The sequence below is a fragment of the Abrus precatorius genome, unplaced genomic scaffold, assembly GCF_003935025.1.
Source record: "Abrus precatorius isolate BTA unplaced genomic scaffold, Abrus_2018 Scaffold6, whole genome shotgun sequence".
Classification (NCBI taxonomy): Eukaryota; Viridiplantae; Streptophyta; class Magnoliopsida; order Fabales; family Fabaceae; genus Abrus; species Abrus precatorius.
The window spans coordinates 11,935,093-11,959,423 of record NW_020874406.1 but is presented as its reverse complement, the minus strand read 5'-3'; the positions used below and the strand labels follow the sequence as shown (position 1 = coordinate 11,959,423).

Here is a 24,331-nt window from a genome sequence, read left to right as displayed (position 1 = left end):
TTATTTGAATGTTAATAGGTTAGCCCACGAATTTATGAGTTCAACTTATTTTATTTGCCAAATATACAAGCTAATATGTATAAATCCACAATTAAATCGGTTACTTTAACTGGACCAATAATTTGAAAGAATTTTATTGCACATAATGATTTTATACGATGTTATACAGCTCAAGTAGAATTACTTTTTCCGAAGAATATTTTTATTTAAAAAAAACTTATTTAATGAATTTTTTATAACAAATAATCTTGAATTTTTTTAATATATATATATATACTTGTTTTTTTTTTTACATTTCATGCGTGCTTATAAATTTCCGTACAATATGCAAGCTATTTGCTAATAATTAAATCACGTGTCACATAAATTATGCATCAAAATTTTCGTTTTAAAAAATAACAACTTTTCAATGGCTAACATGACATGATTTTTTACCTTTTGCAAAAAAATTGTCATAATTGACTAGGATTGCAATGAAAGGTAGATCAACTATTCCTAAAACAGATACTGGTAATAAATATTTTTCTTTTCCCTCTGGAGCCGCCATTAATAAAATTTAATAAAGGGAGCGCAGAATTGTATTACTCTAGAGGTCAAAGCGTTCTCTCTGCCTTTGTATTGAGCTTATATTGCATTTCTCTTAACCCTTATTGCACAATTTCAAATACGGTTACCGCAGCAAAGACGAGAAATAGAACACCTCCGATGTAGGCAATAACCTTCAAAATGAATAAAAACTGTTTTAGTTTATAGCTACACGAAGGTAATATATTACAAAACACACATAAATGTAAGCTGATACTTCAACCGTAGTGCGTTACACACAGAATATAAAGCGTGCGGTGGTAAGAGCATAAGCATTTTCGGACGCTTAAGGTGCTCCTAATCACCCCAACCAGCGGGGAGAATTCACTCGGTCATATATTATCTGGATGATAGAACATGTTCGTTCCCAATAAGGTTCCTCTAGAGGAACGCCTAACATGTTGCTGCTGTTCATAGCAGCCATATATATTTTATGCTGGAATTCCAGGGCAGAAATCCTGCATGAGCCAGATTCTATACGTAGCAATAATTCAAGAAATTATGCTCTTTCGGTTTAATAAGTTAATCATTACTTGGGATGATAGCATATGTCCAGAGAGTTAAATAAAATATAAAATCTAGTTCAATTGGGCAACGGACAAACCACGTGGTTGGAACTAACAAAACACAGCATATCAAGAATGGAGGCTACAAGCAAACTTTACCTTCTCTGACAAAAATGTCCCCAGTAAAGAGCCCCCAAGTACAGCTAGCTGCATATAAAATATACATTAAGAATATAAAAGCCCAAAGCAATTTACAAATATGTGATATGAAGAAAATGACAGTTGGTCCAAGGAATATCATTACAAATTACAATTCAGGATTGTAGATATGGTAAGTTTGATTTTGATTCTTTATTTTTTTTTATTACTTTTAGCTATCATAAATTTTAATTTTTTTAAATGATTTTTATTACCACTTAACAATAACATAACATATCAACTTACCGTCGTTAGTGATTGTTCTGAGAGAGATAGCATATGTAAGTGACGATAGAAAAAGATTTAAATTTCACAAAGACCAAAACTAAAATAGCAATAATAATAAAAGTTTAAACCAAATTTAACATGTTTAATAGGACTAAAAATATTTTATCTAACATTTTATGTAGCAATCTAATTTAAAATAAGAAAGAATGAATTATTGAACTATAAATTTAAGTGACTTATTAGTTTAAAAATATTTTTAAATTTTGTATTCACGATTCTTATTTATATATCATTTTATTAACTTCTAACTTGTTGACATGTTTACATAAGCAAAAACAATCATGCATCCTTAACTCATCCTTAACTTGAGTTGAGTTAAGGATGCATGACTGCTTATCCAAAAATACGTTGACACTTTAGATATGTGACTCCCTTACTTATATATCATTTTATTTGCTTCTAACCCAACCAATCAATGTGGGACCTGTTCTTCAACAAACACAAGTTACATGAATTAATCTCTTCAAGGTCTTCTTCAAATAGCCTTATTTCAGTATTTTTTTAGCTTGTTGGGGGTAATAAATATAGCTTACGAGGAATAAAAAATATAGCTTTAGATAACCTGTCAAAAGCCACCTCGAAAGTATTTGGTTTGAAAAGCACTTAAAATTTGGGTACTAGTAACTCATTTTGTACTAGACCTGCATTTACTAGTTGTTTATTGATGCATTTCCCCTTCTGGACGCACTTGGCCAATCCACATTGTATATAATGCCCCAGAAGCTTGAATTTTAAACGACTTATTTTATTGTTATTTTGAAAGAGCAGATCCCCATATTTGGAAGTCGCATCAATTTATTAATGGAAAAAGAGTTACCAAAGTTGCAACGCCATGACCAGCCAGTGCTCCAGCTATGACTCCAAGCGGAGAAGAAGCTGCTGCAAGGGCTGAATGGTAAGGAGGAAAATAGTTTAGAGTCTTTGAAGGCAAGTTCAGTGCAACAAGAAGCAAGATAACACAGCTTGCAATTTGAAACGAAAGAAAATCCAACAAGCAAATGAAACTAAAATTACAGTTATCCAAATTAATTGATGATCAACTCTTTCCGGACCAAGCCTATCACTCAGCTTTAAGATTCGAAAATAACTCAATATCTATTTATTTATTTATACATTAGTTTTTTAATAGTGATTTCAGAGCAAGATTTTTTTTTCTCCTATTCTTTCAAACCAAACTGTCAAATCATAAAAAAAAAATTGATACTAACTACGAGAAAAATTATGGGTTCAATATGCTATATGAACCAACAACTCTAACTTTAGTACTCACCAATTGTGGAGAAAAATGATTTATCACCCCATTCAGCAACAAAAACCAAGAGAAAAGTGCTGACAATTGTGCTAGCAGCGGCTAGTATCCCAGCACCATTTCCAGAAAATTCTGAAACTGCTAACTCTGCCTGGTTAAGATAGAAACCATTAAATTGTGCGGATCCTAGAAAATATTGTGAACCCTAAAATCATGAATCATTTCATAAGGAAGAAAAAAAAACTGGGCTCGACGGTATTCATGTATCCACTATGCAGCACATTATGCTGCCATAGATGATATCTAAATGCCAAATATTACCTCCTTCTGCTCATCATCTGATTTTTGGCCATCGCTAGATGATGCATCCAGCAGGGTAGACACCCCGAAGTACACCTGAAGTCAATCAGTATCACTTAACAGAGGGCTAATCTAAAATAGAAAATATGAAGGATAAATATGTATCCGATAGCAAACACCGTTAGCATTTAACTAAAGACGAAGTGATATTTACCAATAGGCAAACAGCAGCAATATCATCAACAGGTAAATCAGTTTCTCCAAACCTGTGCAAAGTAACCTATTAGAAGAAGCTTTTGACAAGTCAATCATAGTCAGATTAAGCTTTCAAGTTACATAGTTTCAAAACATTGTGATTTGTAACAGGTGAAGAATGATTAGAACTATTCACTTTTCCCCGTTCAACCAAGTCATATCAGACACTTTTATAAATAAATCTAGGAAATAAAGGAAAAACCTGAACGGCAAGATTTCATCAACATAATGAAAAGTACGTCCAAGTACGACAGATATGAGAGTCATCGCCCTGTCAATGACAAATTATTAAATATTAATGATTTAAAGATTAGAGAATAACTAAAAGATATACACATTATAAAATAATTGGCATTTAAAAAGTGGACTCAGTGGAAATGTTGAAGTCGTTATTTGACTTTTAGACACAACATAAGCCAGCAGAATTCTGCACAAATGCACTACTTTGTGTTTCCATAAGATGTGTGAAGAAAACCATTATTATACTTTGTCTGAGAGTTAGTTTTTGGGGGAAGGAGAAGACTTATATAATGTTTTTTCTTATGTGAAAGTTTTTAGATGAGAGGATGAGGGTTTATAAACCCTTCAAAACTTTTCCTAATCCAATATTTTTAAGTTCCCCAATTTGGGGGTTTTGTATTAACTCTCCTTTCTCCTCTCTTCCCCTCTCCTCTCTTACCTTTCAACTCCTTTCCTTCCCACTCTCTCCAAACTCCCAAACAAAGCCTTGAAAGTCTACTGGTATTGTCCACTAGCTAACTCTTGGAGGATTTTGATTAGCCAATTTCATCATTCTAGGTTGTAAAAATATTTTCACCGTAATTGCTTGCCTCAACAAATATGCATGGTGAGTTACCATGAAAAATTCCATCAAAACGAAGTTTACACTGCAAGGACATCTAAATCACCATGAAACAATAAAACATACGCAAGTGCACCAAATGTCCCAAGGAAAACAACACCAGCTGAATTCCTAGCTGCTAACAGTGCCTGCATTAGACATCAAACACCCAAGACAATGGGGTCAGATTATGTGCTTGGTGATATTGGTGACTATATTTATCGTTGCACAACACATCAGAAATAGAAGAGCGGTTATGGTTTGGTAAAGATACGATCTCATTTCCTCGTTATTTTAAATTGGTCGAAAATGAATGGTTAATGAACCATTGATGTATGTGCACTCACTGCAATGAAAAAGGTCTTGTCTCCCAGTTCAGAGAAAAATATCAGCAGAAAAGCCTGTAAAAGAGAATAAAAGAAGAACAAATATTAGTATTTGAGTAGCCCATTAAGTTATATCCAATCCAAGTGATTTTAATTAAAAGCACAACAGAGTCCACCGTAAATCCTGTAAGTCTCACTAATTTAACTATCAATAAATGTTAAGTGAGGGTAAATGAACTGCAGTGCTTAAAATTATGCTTCATTTTTTTTTCCTTTTAAAAAAAAATAATACTCCGATTGTAAAAGTGACAGGGAGATTTTCCTAACTGAAGCAAAACCTGTGCTTATGTCACCAATATCCCCAAAGAAAGGGAACGAATTCAAACCACTGGAAAAGTCAGAAGCAGCAACAGCAGGAGAAGAGTCCTGAAGTGTGAGGAAGCCGAAGAACAGCATAAACTTGAGAGCAGAAGAAACAAGAGGTGGAGCTAAGTGACATTCTCGATTGGAGTTGTAAGCAACTGATTCAGGCGAATTGTTGCAATTCTTGAAAGAACGAGTGAATCTCTACGTGAAAATACACATGCATTTGAGATATTGGCGGTAAATAAGTAAAATCAAGTTGAGGAATGGTGGAGGAAATTACCCCTGTGCCCCTGAGCTCATCAATTTCAAAACGCGATGGTGGATTGCAGCAAGGAGGAGAGTCCTTTGAAAGGAACATACGCAATTTGGTTTCATTTTGGAGAATTGGGGAAGAAGAGAGAGTTGAGGAACGCAATGTCTTGGAGCAGAAAGTGGAAGGAAGAAGAAGAAGAAACGAAGAGGGAAATGGTTTGGGAAAAGAAGAAGGGGTCACTTGTGGGCGTAGTAAGGGGTGGGAGTGGTGCGAGTGCATTTCTAATTCCTCTCTGCTCCTCCGCTTCCCTGGATAAGCCCCGCGCCACCATTCACCAACCAACTAACTCCTTCGTAAAGTAACCGTCAGATATTTTTATACACTCTTTATTGGGCCTAACTATTCATTCTCAATTTCAGCTTCATACATTTCTTTTGGGCTTTAGTTCTTTGAGGTTCAGGCCCGTTTTAAACGTTAGTTCCATTCGACCCAGTAAATTCTATCCAATCTTTTACTATTGATATTCGCATAATTGTCACAATTAATTTTATATTAATAAATAGTAGTAGTTTAATTAAAAAAATTAATATTTTTTAATTTTTAAAATATTAATAAAATTATAATAATTAATTAAAAAAATATAAAATATTTTATATTCAGATGTACAACTCAAATCATATTCAGATTAAATTAGATAATATATATATATATATATATATATATAATATCCTTTTACATTTATGAATATCTTAATAATTATCTGACTCATACTGTAAAATAAAAAAAAATTATTATTTTTTTTTTATCACAAACATAGAGTTAAGTAAAACTATAGTTAATATATAGTTTGAATTTAAAACTATAAATTAAGTTGAAACAATCTTTATTAATTAATTTATATGTTTAATGATAAATAATATATTTGTAATTGTGTGAAAAATTGTTTTAAATTCAAAAATTATAAATATATATATATATATATATTAATATGTACTTTTAAACATAAATTAAAATAATGAAAATAAATATCGAGAGAGTGATATTGGACTTATCTTACTTATAATATTAACGTCTACAACCAACCATCATCAAGTAAATTAGTATATTTTGAATGGTAAGAGTAACTTTAGTTGGAGTTAGCAAATGTTGCATGACGAGTTATATAAAAGAAAGTTGTTCGAACAAGTATTTATTAAATTAAAAAAATGACACACATAACACATCTAAATTTGAAGTAAAAAAAAATGACACTACAAAGTCTACAATTTTCCTCTATTGCAGGGATAAAAATTCTGTAAGTGGAATAACATATCTCCTTACATTGTACCCCTCCAATACAGGCAAAAAAGAAAAGAAGGCAAACCAGTACACAAGAAAGACACATTAATAAGAGGAAAAATACATAAACTCGACAAGAAATATTCTAGGTTGTTTAGTGGGCGTTTTATTCTTGGTGACGTAGGAATTGTTTTCAGGGGAGCGATGCGAAAGTTTTACAATGCATAGAAAGCTCTCCAAGAAAAGAAAAGAGTGGAGTTTATGCTACCAACATTCGTATAAGTTGATATCCACTCGAAGCCGGAAATAGACTTCACCCTCAAAAGCGTCCGTCCTGAGAGTTGCCACTCCCCTCGCCATGAAAAAGTCACCAGTTCCACCAACAACCGAAATGTCTCTGGTCTTGTTCATCAAAGGATCAGCACCAGCAAAGTTTATGCTACCCTTGTGCATTGTAGAATTGAACACAAAGGAAAAACCAAGCCAAGCAGTGAAAATGTCTTTCTTGTCGTAGATGTAGAATCCTTGAGCACGTCCAACAGAGGGTGAATGCAAATTGTTGTCCAAGGTAATGGGGTCATCAAACACGACCAAGTCACCAAAATGATTCTTCCCAGCTAATATGGTCCTGTTGGCCCATGTGGGTGCACCTACAATGGCCGAAGTTGCATTCTTTGAATTGCGACCATTGTAAATAATGTCATGAAAGTAAAAAACCAACTTATTGCACGGCTCCCGAACCCTTTTTCTCCAACGGGTTGTTGGAGCTGCAGAGGATCCAACCGAGACCAAGAACAAGAGGAAAACAGATGAAAGGAGTCTCATCGTTGCCATTAGTTGTTAATTGTTTCAATGCAACAAATTGAGCTCTCAAGTTGAAATTTATAGCCACCAAACTATACGCATAAAGCAACTTATAATGAGGAGCTAGTCGCAAATAATTTATTAATATATTTGTGAAAAACTTTCCAGCTCAATACTAGTGCTGTTCACTGCTGAAGCTATAAGCTTGGTTTTGAAGGTACGATTATTATCAGACAAGAAGAGCTTGTTTTGGTTAGCTTTATGTCTACGGCTAGCGAAATGATTGGAGGCACTAGCCATAGTAGGGACCACCATGGTGGCCATGGTTGTTTTGGTGCAACCAGAACTGGATAAAGTCGCGGTTGGTGCTACATCAAGACGCGTGAAGCATTAATCTTCGAATTCGGATCCTCTTTCACGAACATGAACCTCGTGTTGCCATTTACTTAGATGAATTTTGAAACGTCTTAAGCTAATTGAAAATGACTTTAAGCGAATTATAAAAAAAAAAAGAAGATAAATTATAGAAAAACTGAGAGTATATTATCAAAAAGAATAAAATTTTACAAAATTTATTATCAAAATTAATTTTACCTCCAAAAATATCTAACTGTAGTAGCAAAACATTAATAAAGGGTCTATTTTATTCTATTTCATTAATTGTTTATAATAAAATTTACTCAAAAAAATTCATTAATTATAAACAAATCAAAAATAAAAGAAGCTGAAGTATTTTATTTTATTTCATTCATACTAAATATCATCCAAGAATGAAATAGAGTGTCTCAGCTTTTATTTTTTACTTGTTCGTGTATTAATAATTTTTTTTAGATAAATTTTATTATAAATAATTATGTACCATTAATAAAATGAAATAAAATAAATTTTCTATTCATATTTTGCTGTCATAATTAAATATTTTTTGATCAAAATTGACTTTAATAATAAATTTTATAAAATTTTATTCTTTAATAACATTTTATCAATTTTTACATAATTTATTTTTTTCTATATAATTCATTTAAGTCATTGCAAATGAGACACATTTTTTCGTTAAAAAATGAGAGGATCCGAATCCAATCTTCTAAACTCCTACGTTCAGATCAGTCACCTCTTGTCCTCTCCAGTATGTTTTTGTGATCAATATCCGACAAAAATATCAATGATTTGGTAAATTATACAGCAATCGTGAAGGAGAAGAATGTAAATTCGTAGTCGAAATTTCCACTAGATGAAAAACCAGCTGACGGTAGGGCAAGAGAGGCCGAGTTCATAAGCTTTTTTGTAAACTATTTTTACAAAATAATTATTTTTCTTTTAAGAAATATTAAATTTTCTATTGAAATTTTTTAATCTCACAATAATTTAATCAATAATTCTTATATTATGTTTACTTTTATGTTAAATAATACCATAGTTATTTTTTAAAGAATAAAATAATATTTTTCTACATTTAAACATTGAAAGTTTTATCTGCATTTAAGAATTACCCAATATTTAATTAATTTTATGCTCTAGAAATTCAAATTCGAAATATAAGAAAATCATTCACACCAAAAAAAAAAAGATTGGTAGCAATTTATTTTAAATTATTAGTTAAAATTTATTAAAAATTATATAAAAAAAGCGCATATCACTGTTAATTGAATATAGTTTTTGAGAAAAAAAAAAGTCAAGAGTGTGTAAAGAAATGTGTAGTGTTTGAAAGTGTTCGGCAGCTGGTGTTACTATGAGAAGGAACAGGAAAACAGTGTACTCCTACTTGACAACACAGCAATCAATTTAGTGGACATATAGGTGTTTAACCACTACTCGGATGTTCGTGGTCACATGTCTGCTCCATTACCAAATGCAAGTTAATATTTCTTTTATACAATATGATAAGTTAAAACTGAATGCATCACCAACTACAAGTAAGATTTCTTCTTAGCGTCAAGGAGAAATTTAAGAAATAGTAATAATAACATAATAATAAACTTTTATATATAATTTATGATTACTAATTCTTCAATAAAAATATTTTTAAGAACTTCTTCAAATAGAAGCACTTTTAAGAAGTTTTTTTTTAATTTCTATTTTTTTAACATTGAGTACTTTTTAAAAATTATTTTTAATTATTTATATAAAAATATTTTTTATTTTTAATTTAATAATACTTGTGTAATAAACAAAAAAAAATTACTACTTAAAATAAATATTCAATATACTTTGAATTATATTTTATCATATTATCCCACAATGAATTAAAAGGGGTTTCATTGAATTAATAGAAAATAAAAGAGAATTTTTATTAAAGTAATAAGAATAAAAGGAAAAAAAAAAGAAGCTATAACTCAAAGTAGCAGGTCAAAAAATTGTATAACTTGGTAAGATAAACTCATCTACTATCTATTTTGGTCAAATAAGCTTGTATACCTTAACTACACACTTCATGTAGCAAAATAAAGACGAAGAGGAAAATAACTCTTAAAAATATTTCAGTTCAATAATGACTTATATTTAACATATAAAGATATATTTATTTTTAAATTCTAGATTTACATGTAAATCATAAAATTGGAATTGAACTTAGAATTATAATCTTATGCCATAATTCTTTGTGCAACTCAAAAGTCCTAACATAAAATAATTCTATACCAATTCCAAATCCAATAAAATTGAAACTGAACAGTAAACTATAAAGTAAAGCAGCACGGAGTTCAGCAAAGCACAAACATGGCGTGCCTTCCCGAACAAAATTAGAGGAAAGTTGTTTAAGTAGAGTCCCTATCAGATAAGTGTTCCTCTACATGTGAGGTAAAGTTTATTGGCGCGCCATTGTGATATTGTTGCATCACCAAAACGGATGCTATTGTGGGGCAATCTTGTGATGCCAACAAACCACCAACAGGTCCTAGTTCAGAGCATTCACTTCTCTTCAGAGCACATGCAACTTCACCAGCTGGCCTTAAACCCACAAGAAACAGATTGCAGCTATTAAACTCACGAATAGTAGCAACTGTTTCTGCAGCATTTTTTACGATTCTCTCTTCATAGGTGATGGAGTCATCATTGGCTATTTTCAACTTGAATTCAGTAAAGAACTCCTCATCATCTGGGATTAATTTCGTGCTAGTGGAGTCACCCACATCAACTCTTACAATCTCTCCTTCATTCACTGGTTCCACTACAAAGCGAATAACCACTAATTTTATGCCAGGGTGCTCTGCCATACGAGCTCCATAAGCAAGGGCTTCATGATCATCACCACCACCAAAGAAAAGAACTGTAACACAATAAGAAACATTACTTGCAGAGACATGGGACGTACCACCAAGACCACGATCAACAAAAAGTCCAACTGAGCATGGTGCATGCTGAAGTACCCTTTTGTTAACCCATCGATAATCATTTCGAGTAATATCTAGTGAACCATCCAATCTTTGATGTTTATGAAATGGAAGAATAACCAGTGCAGCCCTCTTCCTCTCAGCAGTTGCACAAATGTCTTCATGTATGCTAGTCATAGATGAGATTGCCATCATTGGCCGGATAGACACTTGGCTTAGTTGCCTGTAAGCCTCAAATGCCACAATCACATGATTTGAATCTGCATGATGACCTTTATTCCAGAATGGCAAACCATTTTTTCTTGCCTTGTGTACCATTAATATGGATGAGGACCTCTCAGAGAGTTCTTTAAGGTGCATTGCATACACACAAAGTGCATCACGCTTCTGGATTCCTCTTGAAGCCTCAATCAAATTTATCAATGATGGAATATTTCTTGCACCATGGAAGCAGGCAAGAATCCTCAGTTGGCTATTTGGATTTTTCCTTCCAATTGTTCTATATTTGTAATCAGCTATTCTTCCCTTTCTTGCAGGCTTATACACAGCAACCACAAGTGGAGTGGTGATGAAGGTAGTAAAGAGAGCCATAAGAACCATAATGGCAAAGGTCTGATCATTCAAAACCTGCACATGCATATATTAAGTATCCATCATGCTAATAGATAACAAAATGAACCTTGTTAAACTGATTATAGAGAATAGTGAGAGCATGAAAATTCAAATACCTTCCTATCTCTGCCAATGTTGAGGACAATCAATTCAACCAAGCCTTTACTATTCATCAAGAATCCCAACACTAATGCCTCGTTAAAAGGCACTTTACAGAAAAGAGAAACAACAAAAGTCCCAACAATCTTCCCAAATGAAGCGGTAAATATAACAAAAGCCAGAAGGCCCCATGATTGCAGCCCCTTAATGGTGGCCACATTAGTCTTCAATCCACTTGACACAAAAAAGAGTGGGAGAAATAGACCAGACACAAGATCTTCCACTTTCTCCACAAGAGCACTGGCAAATGGTCCATCTTTTGGGACCAAAATTCCAACAACAAAAGCACCAAACATGGCATGGATTCCAATAGCATCTGTAACAAACCCAGCAGCCAGAACAGCAGCTAAGGTAGCACATATGTATACCTCTTCAACCGGTTCACCTTCGTGGCATCGTTGGATCATCCATTTGAAAATTGGAGGAACCATGAGGATTGAACAAATGATAAAACCACACGCGGCCAACAAGACCCACAATGACACAAGAGGGGACCGGTCATTGCCTGATAAAGCAACAGCCAGAGCAAGCAGAATCCAGGCAGCTATGTCATTAACTGCTGCAGCTGACATAGCAATTCTGCCAACATTTGTGGTTAGAAGTTTCAACTCAGCCAAAATACGGGCTAATACGGGAAATGCAGTTATGGACAGAGCAACACCCATAAACACAAGGAATGCAGTACTACTCTCTACACCTTTGGCAATTGTTTGTTGCAGAACAAGTGATGAACCAATTCCTAGTGCAAATGGTAGGCCTATTCCAGCCATAGCAATAGCAAGGACTCGATTTCCAGTTTGACGCAGAGATTTAGGATCTAACTCCAGGCCTGCTAAGAATAGAAAGAAAATAAGGCCAATGTTTGCTAGAGTATCTAATACTGTAATACTCCTGGGTGGGAACACTGCCTGCAGATAGCTTTTGTTCCGCCCAAGTGCTGATGGCCCAAGTATTATTCCACCCTGTCAATAAGCAGCCTCACACATATTAAAACCATACAGTTACAAAAAAATGGTATAACCCCTTTTCATGTGCATGCTCACATATAATGGAAGTTACAAAATTCTTGTGCTTTTTTTAAAGGAAATTTATAAAGACCATGTTGGGGTCCAGAATCTAAGCTCAGGTAATTGAAGAAAAAGGAAAGGATATTTTATTGATTATGATAGGAATTAGGATTGCAATAATTCCCCAGAGCCAACGCTCTTCTCAGAAAACATTGTTCTCCTCTCCTAAGTCTAGCCGAAGAACCCCTTCCTCCATTTTTCAAACTAACAATTTAAATAAAGAACAATGAAACTAACCTAATCTAATAACAAAATATCTTAACTGATTTATTCAAATTCAAAACAGCATTCTAATAACAGAATAATAATAATAGAACAGAATAATAATATACTTCCTAATTATTGATTATTAGCTTTCTTCCTACGAGAGTAAACCCGCCACACAGTGGGTGTTGTAGGGCTCGTATTCCAGAGGCCTTCATTGCTGTTTTGGGTCCCATCAGACCAAGCATGCCTTTCATGAATGAATGAAGTGTTTTTAAATTACTTCAGGCGTAGAGAGTGGTTGTCCAAACAATGCAATTCTAATTTTGCTTATATCTATACATATTTTGGTATGTGTACTTCTCTAACATCTATCCTGATTTGTGAATTGTTACACCTTAAATTTCACATAAAATATGAGACTCATTTTAGACTAGTGAAACACGGTGAAGACTGAAGACCACAGAATTACATAGAAATGGAATGCTAAAAGCTCGTCATATGCCAATTGCCTCATAATCAAGTGGCATCAAATTTGTTTAAGAAGCAAATGATGTCAGGTTCAATCCCTAGAGAGTCATATTCCAAGCTATCACTCACTAGATCCCCCAATATTTATTTATAAAGAAGAAAATATAATCTAACTTAATTAGATTGAGCAAATACTTAAAGAAAAGAAATGAACTTACAACAATCTCTGCAATAACTCTCGGTTGCCTTAAAGGTCTTAGAAGATATGCCAATCCCCTTGAGACTACAAGAACAAGACATATCTGTAAAATAGCCAGGGGGAGCGCAAAATCAAGAGGGTTATCTCCCTGAAATGCACCATTTGATGTGGCTTTCATTGGCAGCGGGCAAGCATTTCCAGATGTAGCATTGGAAGCCATTTTAACATCACAAAATCCACAGCTAACAGTAGATCCACCAAAATATCTGCAGAGAGAAGATGTATCTTATGCAGCTCCGATATAAAAACAAAAAAAAACAAAAATTCAAATTAAGACCCGCAAGAACTCATCAACAACACACCTAGCCAGCATAGATACAACATTAGACACAAATACAAAACGACATAGACACAGGAATACGACAAAATTGAAAATCACGGCTATAATACAATTGTATTAATTTAGCCAAAAATTAACATCGAATAAAAATTTTAAACCACAACACAGAATTCATGTTTTAAAAATGAGTAGATTCATTATAGACATAAAAAAATGTCAAAATTCATTGTGATATTTCAATCAGTATTAGTATAAAAATCCAAAAAACCAAATTAAAAAAAAATAAAAATATCAACAAGTCATGCAATCCTAACATGAATAGGTATTCTACACGGTTACGACACTGCTACCATTTATAAGTGTCCATGCTTCTCAGCAACACTCCAAATCATCTCCCACGCAAGCACGCACACTCAAAACACGTCACTCGCGCACAAACACGAACTAATTGGAAAATGCATCTTTCTTCTTTCTAGAATTCGGTCATGACCTGAAGCCTTTGACTAATCATATAATAAAATTGTGTAAACAATAACAAGCGCTGGAGACTGGCAAATACAAAAAAGGAGGCACAGCACAGCATCAGCAACCATGGACGTGCATGTAAACGAGGCGGAATATTTTAAAGAATAAAAGCAATGGTTAAGCAGAGGAAGCTAAGAAAAGAAGAACACTAAAAGAGACAAAACCTGTATAACGTTAAATTTAATGGTCGGTGAGTGAAGAAGAGGAATTTGATTCGGCTGTCCCAGTCATAATGATAAGGTTTGGTTCCTAGAAAGGACACTCGTTAGAGACAAAAGAAAAGGAAAAGGAAAAGTAGTTTAAAAATGGAGAACTTACCTGCAACTACGAAACAGAGGGTAGTAGTTGACCACCAAACAGAACAGGGATCGTCTGTACTTACTCTTGTAGACGTTCTTTTTACTGGTGGACCTTCTACAGCTCATTAAATATTCATTCACGGGCCAAATCCATACTTTTATAATCTCTCTCGAATGATGACCTAAATTTTAATTTATTTTTAATTAAAGTCAATTTTTATTACTATATTATTTATTAAAAATTATTATATTTTAATAAATAAAACAAATATATACAAAAGTCTTATACTAGAGATTAGTAGTTTTTAAAAAATATAAAAATGTAATTTATACATATATATAATAAAATGTATTTAAACTACGTACCATCATAAAATTAATTATCCAATAAACTTTTATTATTTATTAAATATATCTTTAGATATGAATAATTATTATTAAAAAAAAAAACGATACATTGTTAATTAAAGTGATCATTATTGTTCAAAAAACCAAAAAAGTAGTGACTCTATGATCACCTAGCATTAAATGCCTAGATCAGAAACAGCGCATGGGGACCTTCCACCGCTGCTTAAGCAATATAAATAAATATTGAGGACAATTTACTCTTTTTGTCTTTTTTTTTTATCGGTTATATTAAATTTAAGTATAAATCACAGCATTATATCTTTATTAAAAATTTATTTACTATAATTTAATGATATTATTGCACTTATTTTTTATTTTGGATAAGATTTTATTACTTAATCTGAGATTAAAAAAATTATTTTTATAAAAGTATTATTAATATTCTTATTTAATCACAAGAATAATTATTTTAATTTTTTAAATACTTTAACTAACAAAAATTTAAAAATAATATTTTTATTAAAAATATAATATTTAATATGATTAATATATTTAATTACATTAAATTTTATAATTGTAGTAAAAAATTACTATGTATAAATTTTTATAGGTAAAATGGTACACAAATTATAAAAATAAAATTTAAATATAATACTACGAATATTTTTATATTATTCTTCAATAAAAGTTTAAATTTTATCTTATTAATTTGCATAATAAAAGTTGTTGTACATTATTAAAGTTAAATTTTAATATCAATTAGAAAATATCACTTAAAAAGTACATGTGATATTACACCTAAATTTTGTTTATAAAAATATTATAAAAAATAAGATTATTTTTAAATATATTAATTGTTAATTTTTTATATTTATATTTATTATGAGATATGTAATAACAATACAAGTAAATATTATTTCATATAAATTAATATATTTATTTGCAAAAATATTAATTTTAATATTTAAATTTAAAAAATAATTAAAATTAGTACAGATTTATAAAATAAAAAATTTAAATATTGAAACTCAATTATATAAATTATTAATAAAATCGTTAATTTATTTAATCCACAAAGGATCAATTTGACTAGTCATCTTCTGTTACCTTGAGATTAGAGCTTACTATTTTAAAAGCAATTTAATATTTCAACCAACGCTTACTATTTCAAACTTTCTTTCTTTGAATTTCAAACTTTTTAAAAATGAATTAAGCAACTAAATATTAATTAACTTCACGTATCCACCAAGTGGAACTTGTTATTTGAAGTTTGGAAGAGCGATCAATTTTAAAATTCTTTATATTTATAAATGTTTAATTAAAAAATTACTTCAACTTTTACATCTCAAATCAATACGTATCAAGAAATACACCTTGGAGTAAACCTCTACAGTAGTACCCTTCCCTTTTCTTTTTTTCGGTCAATAGTACCCTCTCCGTTTCGGCTTCATATTATGGTCATTGGGCTTTTGTTGTTGGGCTGATTTCAGCCGTTGCCTTGATAAGGCCCAAGATGTCATCATGCATGACCCGTGCAGCCACACATGACAGGAATAGGAAGGGTGAACCACGACTGTTCTAAGAACCAAAACTTGGTTTTACGAATTCCAAAACCACTCTGACGCAATTTTTTTAACGATTTTATTAATATCGATTTGAAGTATTAAAAATTAATATTTTTTTTCAAATATTATTATTTACTTATTTTTTATTATTTAAATCATTTTATCATTTTGTTAAAAATAAAAGTTGCTAAGAAAAAAAGAAACAGGCCATCATCAAACATAATTTTTTTCCTTTTTTTTAAACGAGTTTTGCTTATATACTTTAAAAATAAAATAACTAAAAAACCATTATCTGAAACTTTTTTTAATGAAAAGTCATTTACGTAGACAAATCTTTGTAATAAAAGAAAAATAGTATAAAAATTAATTAAAAATTAAAAATTGAAATAATTTATATTATCTATTTTTTACAAGTTACTCTGAACTTCTTTAGAACTTAAAAAGATAAACTATTTTTAACTTTTGAAAATAAATTTTATTAATTTTCATACTTATCTTAAACTTAGCTTGTTTCAATGGCATTGTACAGAAACACATGCCACGTTCCCTTTCATAAGAGGTGTTAGATTAATAGTAAAATCATACTGAATTATTATAAAAACTTAATTTAAATTTTATAAAAACAGTGCCGAGTATAAACGACAACATGAGTTTTTCTTTCAACAAAACAAACAGGAGTTTAATTGATCTCAAAAACTTAGAACGATCGAGGTCGAAAAGAAAAGGACAAACAACAACTAATAATACCCTCAGTACTTTTCTCAAGATAATATTGTTAACACATTAGTTAAAGAAAAAAAAAACAATTTATTATTTATCTATTTATCTTCTTTAAGAATATTCTTGGAACACACACTAGCAAGAAAAGAAGTAAAAAAAAAAGGTGTTCCTATTGAAATGCCCACTTTGGGTTAACATTATTTGTTGTTGAATGGTTATGCGGCGGAGAGCGGTGATTCAGTGGCGGTGAGGCAAGGAAGGGAAAGAATTCACCAACCACATGTTATGAGAATAGGAAACAGTGAAATGGTACAAAACAACACCTGATCATGGCATGCCATACGCACACTGCACTGAACAAAATTGGACGCCAGACATAGCACCGCACGCGCCCACGTGTAAACATAAACAGGCAACATAAAGGGAAAGAAAATATAATAAAAGAAAAGATAAAAGGGGTTTGATGAGAGAGAAGGAAAAGGTTGCAGAGGCCATAAATAAACGTTTAGAAAGTCTAGAGAGAGATGAAAAGGGAAGCGGAAAAGGAGGAAAATTTGGGAGAAAAGTTGAAGAGAGGGGTTTTGGTAGGGAAAAGTAGGGGCCCTTCTACTCCACTCCCTTCTTGGCTTTTGAGTTTTCACAATACTCATACTCACACTGTCTCTGCTAGAAAGCTCGCCGCGGCTCTCTGGGAATTCAACCACTATCTCCCACTCTTTCAAATGCATCGTTCTGTTAATAACGCTTCTGATTCCAGACATCGCCGCCATTACAACTTCCTTCACAAGGACAAGGCGCCAGACATCTCTGCCTTTTTCGCTGATGCTTCTCCTGATCAGGTCCCCTCTTAGATCGTCTTTCCATTTATTATTATGTCACAGTGTGCTGGAATGAAGGGCTTTGGAGATTTGTGTATTCTAGGTTAAGTAAGAAATAGTATTTTTTTTTTATAGGTTGACTTGTCTTCTGTGTTGTTTGTTAGTTATTAAATGTTGCTTCAGCATCAGCAATTTATTCTTTATTCCAGAATTTCCTCGTTGTCTGTTTTCAAGGACACAGAATCTAGCTTGGGTGAATTTTGATATACTTGATTCTTTTGCCCTTTTTATGTTTAGGATGCCTATGGTTGGACAATGTCCCCATGAATTTTCCCTTTTCCATCTTGTGTAATCTGTATCGATGTTTGATTAAATTCTTTTTTATTTTATTTTATGATTTTGCTATTTTTCTTGAAGATATAATAGTAATAATTACCTTGGTGATTATAAATGAAAATTTTTATTTAGTATGGGGTCTATGAGGATTGAGACATGTTTAGATGGTAATGTGAACTCATGCACTGTCTCTAATCGACATTTTCAATCTTTCCGTAGAGGCAAATCTAATGTTTATTTTAATTGATATTTCTCTATTCTTTCATCAGCCAGCTAGCGCGAGCAGTTTGAGGAGGCATGTTGCAGCATCACTGATGCAGCATCATCGGGCAATTGAGAGAAATAACCATGCACTTCAACCTTTATCTCCTGCAAGTTATTGTAGTTCCATGGAGGTAGGCATCAACCTTGTACCCCACCACCTTTTTCTTTTTTACTGGCTAACACCTACTGAACTTTAGTATAAAAGGCACATGGCAACTACCTTCTAATAAACATCCTTTTGTTTTTTGGGCGTAAGATTTTGGCATCTTATAGAACGTGGATCTCTGTTAGTTGCAATCATAATGTAAAAGATCAATCAGGTCTCGGAGTTCTCTGAATTATGATCTAATAGTGTATTATGGGAGAAACAAAACTTATCATGGGTACAGTAAGCAATTTACCTCATACTATGAAATTTTTGGTCCGTAATTAATTTTATTGAAGATAATGAAACAACATACCAATAATGGCTAAGTTGCATTGTAGTTTGCTGCCAAAATCATTTTTCAGAATGATGACTAAAAATAGACATTTGTAGTAAATCATGAAGTTTGTCTGTTATGTACAAAGGATAGATAATATTTATCCCAACTCTACTATAGTGGTTTGTTTATTGTTTGACAAATATTCAACGATTTATTGCATTTTGTGCTTGTCCTTTCTTGGGTTGCAGATGACACCTTATAATCCTGCAGCTACTCCTTCTAGTTCCTTGGAATTTAAGGGAAGGATTGGTGAACCACATTATAGTCTCAAAACATCTACAGAACTTCTAAAAGTGCTAAACAGAATATGGAGCTTGGAAGAACAGCACGCCTCTAACCTTTCACTGATAAAAGCATTAAAATCAGAGCTAGATCATGCACGTATCAGGGTCAAAGAGTTGCTTCGAGACCGACAGGCAGATCGACATGAGATTGATGACCTGATGAAACAAATTGCAGAGGATAAATTGGTTAGGAAGAGTAAGGAGCAGGATCGACTCCATGCGGCTGTTCAATCTGTGAGGGATGAACTTGAGGATGAGAGGAAATTAAGAAAACGATCCGAGAGCATACACAGGAAATTAGCTCGGGATCTTTCTGAGGTGAAATCCTCTCTGACTAGTGCTCTAAAAGAATTGGAGCAAGAGAGAACAAGAAGAAAAATGTTGGAGGACCTATGTGATGAATTTGCTAGGGGAATAAATGAATACGAGCAAGAAGTGCATGCTCTGAAACACAAGTCTGATAAGGACTGGATTCAAAGGGCTGATCATGATCGTTTGATTCTCCACATATCTGAATCATGGCTGGATGAACGTATGCAAATGCGGCTGGAAGCTGCTCAAAATGGTTTTGTGGATAAGAAGTCCATAGTCGATAAACTAAGCCTTGAAATAGAGACTTTCCTTAAAGCTAAACTAAATAGTAGGAGTACAGAAAATATAGCAATAAGGGAACGCCGGAATTCCCTGGAATCTGTACCATTGAATGATGCTGTCAGCGCACCGCAAGAGGTGGGTGATGATGATGATGATTCTGTGGGCAGTGATTCAAATTGTTTTGAGCTGAGCAAGCCAAGCAATAAAGGATCTAAAGTGCATGAAGAAGAGCCTGTGGAAAAAAATTTTGAAGAGCCATTAAAAACTAACCACACAAAGAAGAAACCAACACCACGTGAAGGGTTAAAACATCGTAGCCCATCTAGCCTGCAAGTGAAGTTTGAGGAACAGATGGCTTGGGCCTTGTCATCTGATTCAAACAAGAAGTCTCAGTCAATAATAGATGCAGAGCAGGGGAAGACCACAGATACTAGACCAGTTGAAGGAACTATATCTGAAAAATCTGAACACTTTGAGGTTAATGAAAATGATGGTTCTGAAAGAAAAAATAACCCCACCGAATTGCACAGCTCCAATAAAAATCACATTATGGATAATCTCGTCATTGGTCAACTTTTGGCATCAGAAGGTGTAAAAATACATGCTGATAATAATTATGGCGAGGCCTCCTGCAGCAATGCTGGATGGAGGAATCAGGCAAGCCCTGTGAAACAGTGGATGGCAAGACTTACATCCCAAGATGATGACATATCAGAGGCTTCCAAAGTGCCTTCAGGATCGAAGGAGAATAACACTTTGAAAGCAAAGCTTCTGGAAGCTAGGTCCAAGGGGCAGCGATCTCGTTTAAAAGCCTTGAAGGGGTCCTTTTAGAGGTTGTTTAGGATGAAGATGTTGATGGTAATAAGGGTGGGGGGAATTTCCACCTTGTTGATGGGTGTTCATTTCGGTCCCGCACTCGCCTCTCTTGTCTCTTCCTTTCACGTGGAATTTTTGCTTTGTTCATAATTTTTACTTTGTATCTGTAACATATTTCTCCTTTGGGGTTTATTCTCTATACTACTGTAGATGTTGATCAACTTTTGAGAAGTGAAACAAATATACAATTTTGGATAATTTGTTCGTTCATCTCTTGTTTCTGTCTAACATTGTGATACGTTACTTAAAAAATACAGCCACAGATTAGGGTCTGTTTGGTTGACAATGCAAATTGATTTTATACTCTTTTCCGCGCATAAAACACTGTCCATTGTTCTTTCTCCCAATTCTTATTACTTTTTCGGCTTCCATAAGACGAAATTTATTTTCTGGTAGCACTTCTTTTTTTGTCAAAAATAAAAAGATTATTCATTTATAAACAGTCCAACAACATTTACACAAAACAAGGAGAATTACAATCCTCAGAGGGATATAACCACCATAACTGTATATGGGGCTTAGACATCACCGTAGTTGAGTGTTTTTCTTTTCTTCCGTTTTTTTTTTCTGTGCTAACAATTTGAGACTACTTACTTCAAAGTCAAATATAAAAATCTTTTTATACATGTAGTCAAAATTGTGGTTGAGTTGATATAACAACATGAATATGAATAACTTGCAAAAGAGCGAGTGATAATGTGAATGAGCATTTAAATATCTTGGAGGAGCAATTAACTATGCTATTTTTTTGTGGGGGATTTCGAAATAAGCGATTGGCTCAGAACTGTAATAATCTCGGAGAAATGTACTCTTAGTTAGATTCAAATTAAATACACATTATAGTATTATTTGAGACATAACGGGAAATATGATAAATATATTAAATATCTATAAGAATAATAATAGAGAAAATTTGAAAGCTAATTGTGAATTTCTCATATATCATGAGAAAACCTCTGTAGACAACTTGTAGGAGTTTTGGGTGAATCCAAATAGGGCCCCCCGAAGTGGGTGAGATCAAATGCAACGCACGTGTGTGGGCGAAGAAGTGTGAAACGCAAAGCGCGTCACTGATGGCAGCGTCGTTGAGGTGGATATTGCAACTACATAGGGACGTTCCAAAAGCTGCTCGCTTCTACTCCGAAGGCTTGGATTTCAGTATCAATGTCTGCACTCTTCGCTGGGCTGAACTTCAATCTGGTTCTCTCAAGCTCGCTCTCATGCATTCTCCCCAGTACCTTTCTCTATTCTAACGCCCTCTATCTGTTCGATAATTTGTCCATTCCATATTGTACTCATTAGTGCCTCCCTGGAATTAGGACGATTTTTAATAGATTTTACTTATGTGACATTCAATTTTATTTTATTTTTTAAATTTTCTCCCAAAATATTTATATTTTAAAAGAAACGTTTGTGAAAATATGATTCAGTTTGAATTGCAATTTGACAGTGAGGAAGTAATGCAGAAAGGATACTCCTCGCTTCTGTCATTCACGGTGACTGACATGAACAGTACAGTGAGTAAATTAATGGCACTAGGAGCTGAACTAGATGGACCCATTAAATATGAGGTCCATGGAAAGGTAGTGTCAATGTGATTCATTCACACCTTTGATACTTTATACTGAGGAGGAGTGAAGAGATAAGGTCTGATGTGATTTACTTGTGATCAGGTTGCAGCTATGCGATGTATTGATGGGCATGTGTTAGGCCTCTATGAACCTGCCTAAGATTGCAGATTTGGTTCCAACAGTATCTTCTCTTATCAATGCTCACTGTTTTAGCCCGTTCTGTTCTTGGGGCAAGATGGGATAAACATGTGATATGCCTTTTGTATTTTTTAACAGCTTTGGTTTTTAGATACTATACAGTATTTAACACCCTTCAATTTACAAGAGGTGTTAATCAACTATTTTTCTTTATCTTTTTTTTTTTTTATTATGGATTCCTGCAATAATTGATTTCTTCTAAGTGCTATAACAGCCGTATGTAGCGTGTGCAGTAAAAGACCTGAGAACAGCAAAATGATTGGAAGGTTGAAAAGCTATTTGGATATCACCAAATTACCTGTCTTGTAGATGGGCTTTTTTGCGCCATCCGTATCTCCTAGTATTGACAGAAAATCACCTTTTGATTTTCTGTTTCCTTTAAGAACAGCTTCTCTTTCCTCCCCGTTGAATTTTTGTCGCGTGCCTCTTTTATACCAGGATTGTTTTGTTTGGGTCAAACACTGAAATTTGACATGTTCAATTATACCATTGTAGCCTTCGCCCATGCAATTACTCAACAATTGAAGTACTTGATTTCCAAAATCGATGGGTATATTTCTCGTGTGCTAATACAAGATTTGGCGTCTGCTGTAATTTGTCATCTAATTTCTCTGCAAGCGAATAGATTCATATGTAAATATTTCATGTCATGTGATATATGAAGATGCAGTATGGCCTTAACTGCTGCAAAACATGATTTTTGTATCAATTGCATGAATATTTAGGTGAAGATATATGTGTATGAAGGATCAGTATTTGCGAGTGTCTTTGAATTCACGATTAAATTATTATAAATTTACGTTTACTTCAATATTATTAGTTATAATTTGTATATTAAAATTCTGTTTTCAAATTCTTTAACATATTTCTAAGTATGTATATATAAAGCCACGTCCTAAATGTGGCTCCAGATTGGAAAAGGGGGAAGAATCACGGACATTGTGAGGACACATGGAAAGCCTTTGATGGTAAAGGAAAAAAAGAAACGCAATTAAGTATTCTCCCATTGAGTAGATCGGTTACATGGATCAAATGGAGCCATAATATTCTAACATAAATCATATTTATCGACAAAATTATTAGCCTTTAAGTTCTTAATTGTCTCACCAATAATTCTTTTTGGTCTTCGATCCCAGAAATTGAGCTACTCATGGCATAAGGAAAAAAGAAAGACGGAGAAAGAAAAGGCAGGAAGGAAGATGCCAAGGTGGTAATTTTTTTGGAGATATGCAAAGAATATTACTGTGCAAGTATTATAACGTTTGAAATTCCGGTTTTTACCTATATATTACTATGGTTGATAATGGTATCTCTTGCAGTTAATTGTTCATTACTGAGAATCCTAATTCTGTAAATGAGAACATTAATTTGCCATTTGCTTGTAAAGACGAGAAAGCAAAAGTTCAATATGTAATGTTGCTGACATTCTTGCATGCGACTTCTTGGTTTGAACAACAACTAAAGCTCGTTTGGTTTCGGATCAAATTCAATTTTTCATATTGCCGCATACGATCCAATGTAAAATGTGAGACTAATATTATTATTATTTTTATCAGCAACAAGAAGTTTTATTAAACAGAATACAAAGAGTATTATAACCCATTACATAAGATACAACAAAATCACTGATATTATTTAATTTAGATACACCTTTTAATCACGTTCTTGCTAAATTTTTAAAGGATATTAATGTGTCAAAGTTGTTACACAAGCCCCTTCACTAAAGTATCTTATTTCTTGATAGAACTAATTTGGCATATATGTATGGATGAATGAATTAAAATTCTTGTCGTCTAATGAGATTTTTTGTGAATGAGG

General features: G+C 33.1%; 5 protein-coding genes across 8 annotated transcripts; 2 read left to right on the top strand and 3 right to left on the bottom strand.

Annotated features, from left to right (window-relative positions):
- Positions 1-339: 339 nt before the first annotated feature.
- LOC113868464 (protein PAM71, chloroplastic) lies at positions 340-5,516 on the bottom strand. Of its 2 annotated transcripts, none has more exons than XM_027504065.1 (11): positions 5,195-5,516; positions 4,876-5,115; positions 4,570-4,623; positions 4,310-4,371; positions 3,584-3,652; positions 3,341-3,392; positions 3,148-3,222; positions 2,848-2,977; positions 2,395-2,465; positions 1,251-1,298; positions 340-719 (listed from the first exon to the last, which is right to left on the bottom strand). In XM_027504065.1, exons 1-11 carry the CDS (start codon positions 5,444-5,446, stop codon positions 648-650), a joined length of 1,125 nt encoding a protein of 374 aa, XP_027359866.1. In that variant the 5' UTR covers positions 5,447-5,516; the 3' UTR covers positions 340-647. The 2 variants fall into 2 exon arrangements, with proteins under 2 accessions (XP_027359866.1, XP_027359867.1); XM_027504066.1 differs by having other exon boundaries at positions 393-719; positions 4,876-5,113; positions 5,277-5,501.
- A 1,080-nt stretch (positions 5,517-6,596) lies between these two features.
- Positions 6,597-7,279, bottom strand: LOC113869721 (disease resistance response protein 206-like). Its single transcript, XM_027506178.1, has one exon. The coding sequence runs from the start codon at positions 7,277-7,279 to the stop codon at positions 6,710-6,712; it is 570 nt and encodes a 189-aa protein (XP_027361979.1). The 3' UTR covers positions 6,597-6,709.
- Positions 7,280-9,719: 2,440 nt separating this feature from the next.
- LOC113868952 (cation/H(+) antiporter 18-like) lies at positions 9,720-14,581 on the bottom strand. Of its 3 annotated transcripts, XM_027504976.1 has the most exons (6): positions 14,474-14,581; positions 14,320-14,404; positions 13,981-14,133; positions 13,310-13,556; positions 11,307-12,311; positions 9,720-11,205 (listed from the first exon to the last, which is right to left on the bottom strand). In XM_027504976.1, exons 4-6 carry the CDS (start codon positions 13,508-13,510, stop codon positions 10,003-10,005), a joined length of 2,409 nt encoding a protein of 802 aa, XP_027360777.1. In that variant the 5' UTR covers positions 13,511-13,556; positions 13,981-14,133; positions 14,320-14,404; positions 14,474-14,581; the 3' UTR covers positions 9,720-10,002. The 3 variants fall into 3 exon arrangements, with proteins under 3 accessions (XP_027360777.1, XP_027360776.1, XP_027360778.1); XM_027504975.1 differs by lacking the exon at positions 13,981-14,133 and having other exon boundaries at positions 14,474-14,544; XM_027504977.1 differs by lacking the exons at positions 13,981-14,133; positions 14,320-14,404 and having other exon boundaries at positions 14,474-14,524.
- A 2,693-nt stretch (positions 14,582-17,274) lies between these two features.
- Positions 17,275-20,951, top strand: LOC113869387 (uncharacterized protein At5g41620-like). Its single transcript, XM_027505688.1, has 3 exons — positions 17,275-17,926; positions 18,511-18,636; positions 19,179-20,951. Exons 1-3 carry the CDS (start codon positions 17,612-17,614, stop codon positions 20,697-20,699), a joined length of 1,962 nt encoding a protein of 653 aa, XP_027361489.1. The 5' UTR covers positions 17,275-17,611; the 3' UTR covers positions 20,700-20,951.
- Positions 20,952-21,668: 717 nt separating this feature from the next.
- Positions 21,669-23,024, top strand: LOC113869789. Its single transcript, XM_027506261.1, has 3 exons — positions 21,669-21,978; positions 22,195-22,327; positions 22,418-23,024. Exons 1-3 carry the CDS (start codon positions 21,818-21,820, stop codon positions 22,472-22,474), a joined length of 351 nt encoding a protein of 116 aa, XP_027362062.1. The 5' UTR covers positions 21,669-21,817; the 3' UTR covers positions 22,475-23,024.
- The last annotated feature ends 1,307 nt before the right edge of the window (positions 23,025-24,331 follow it).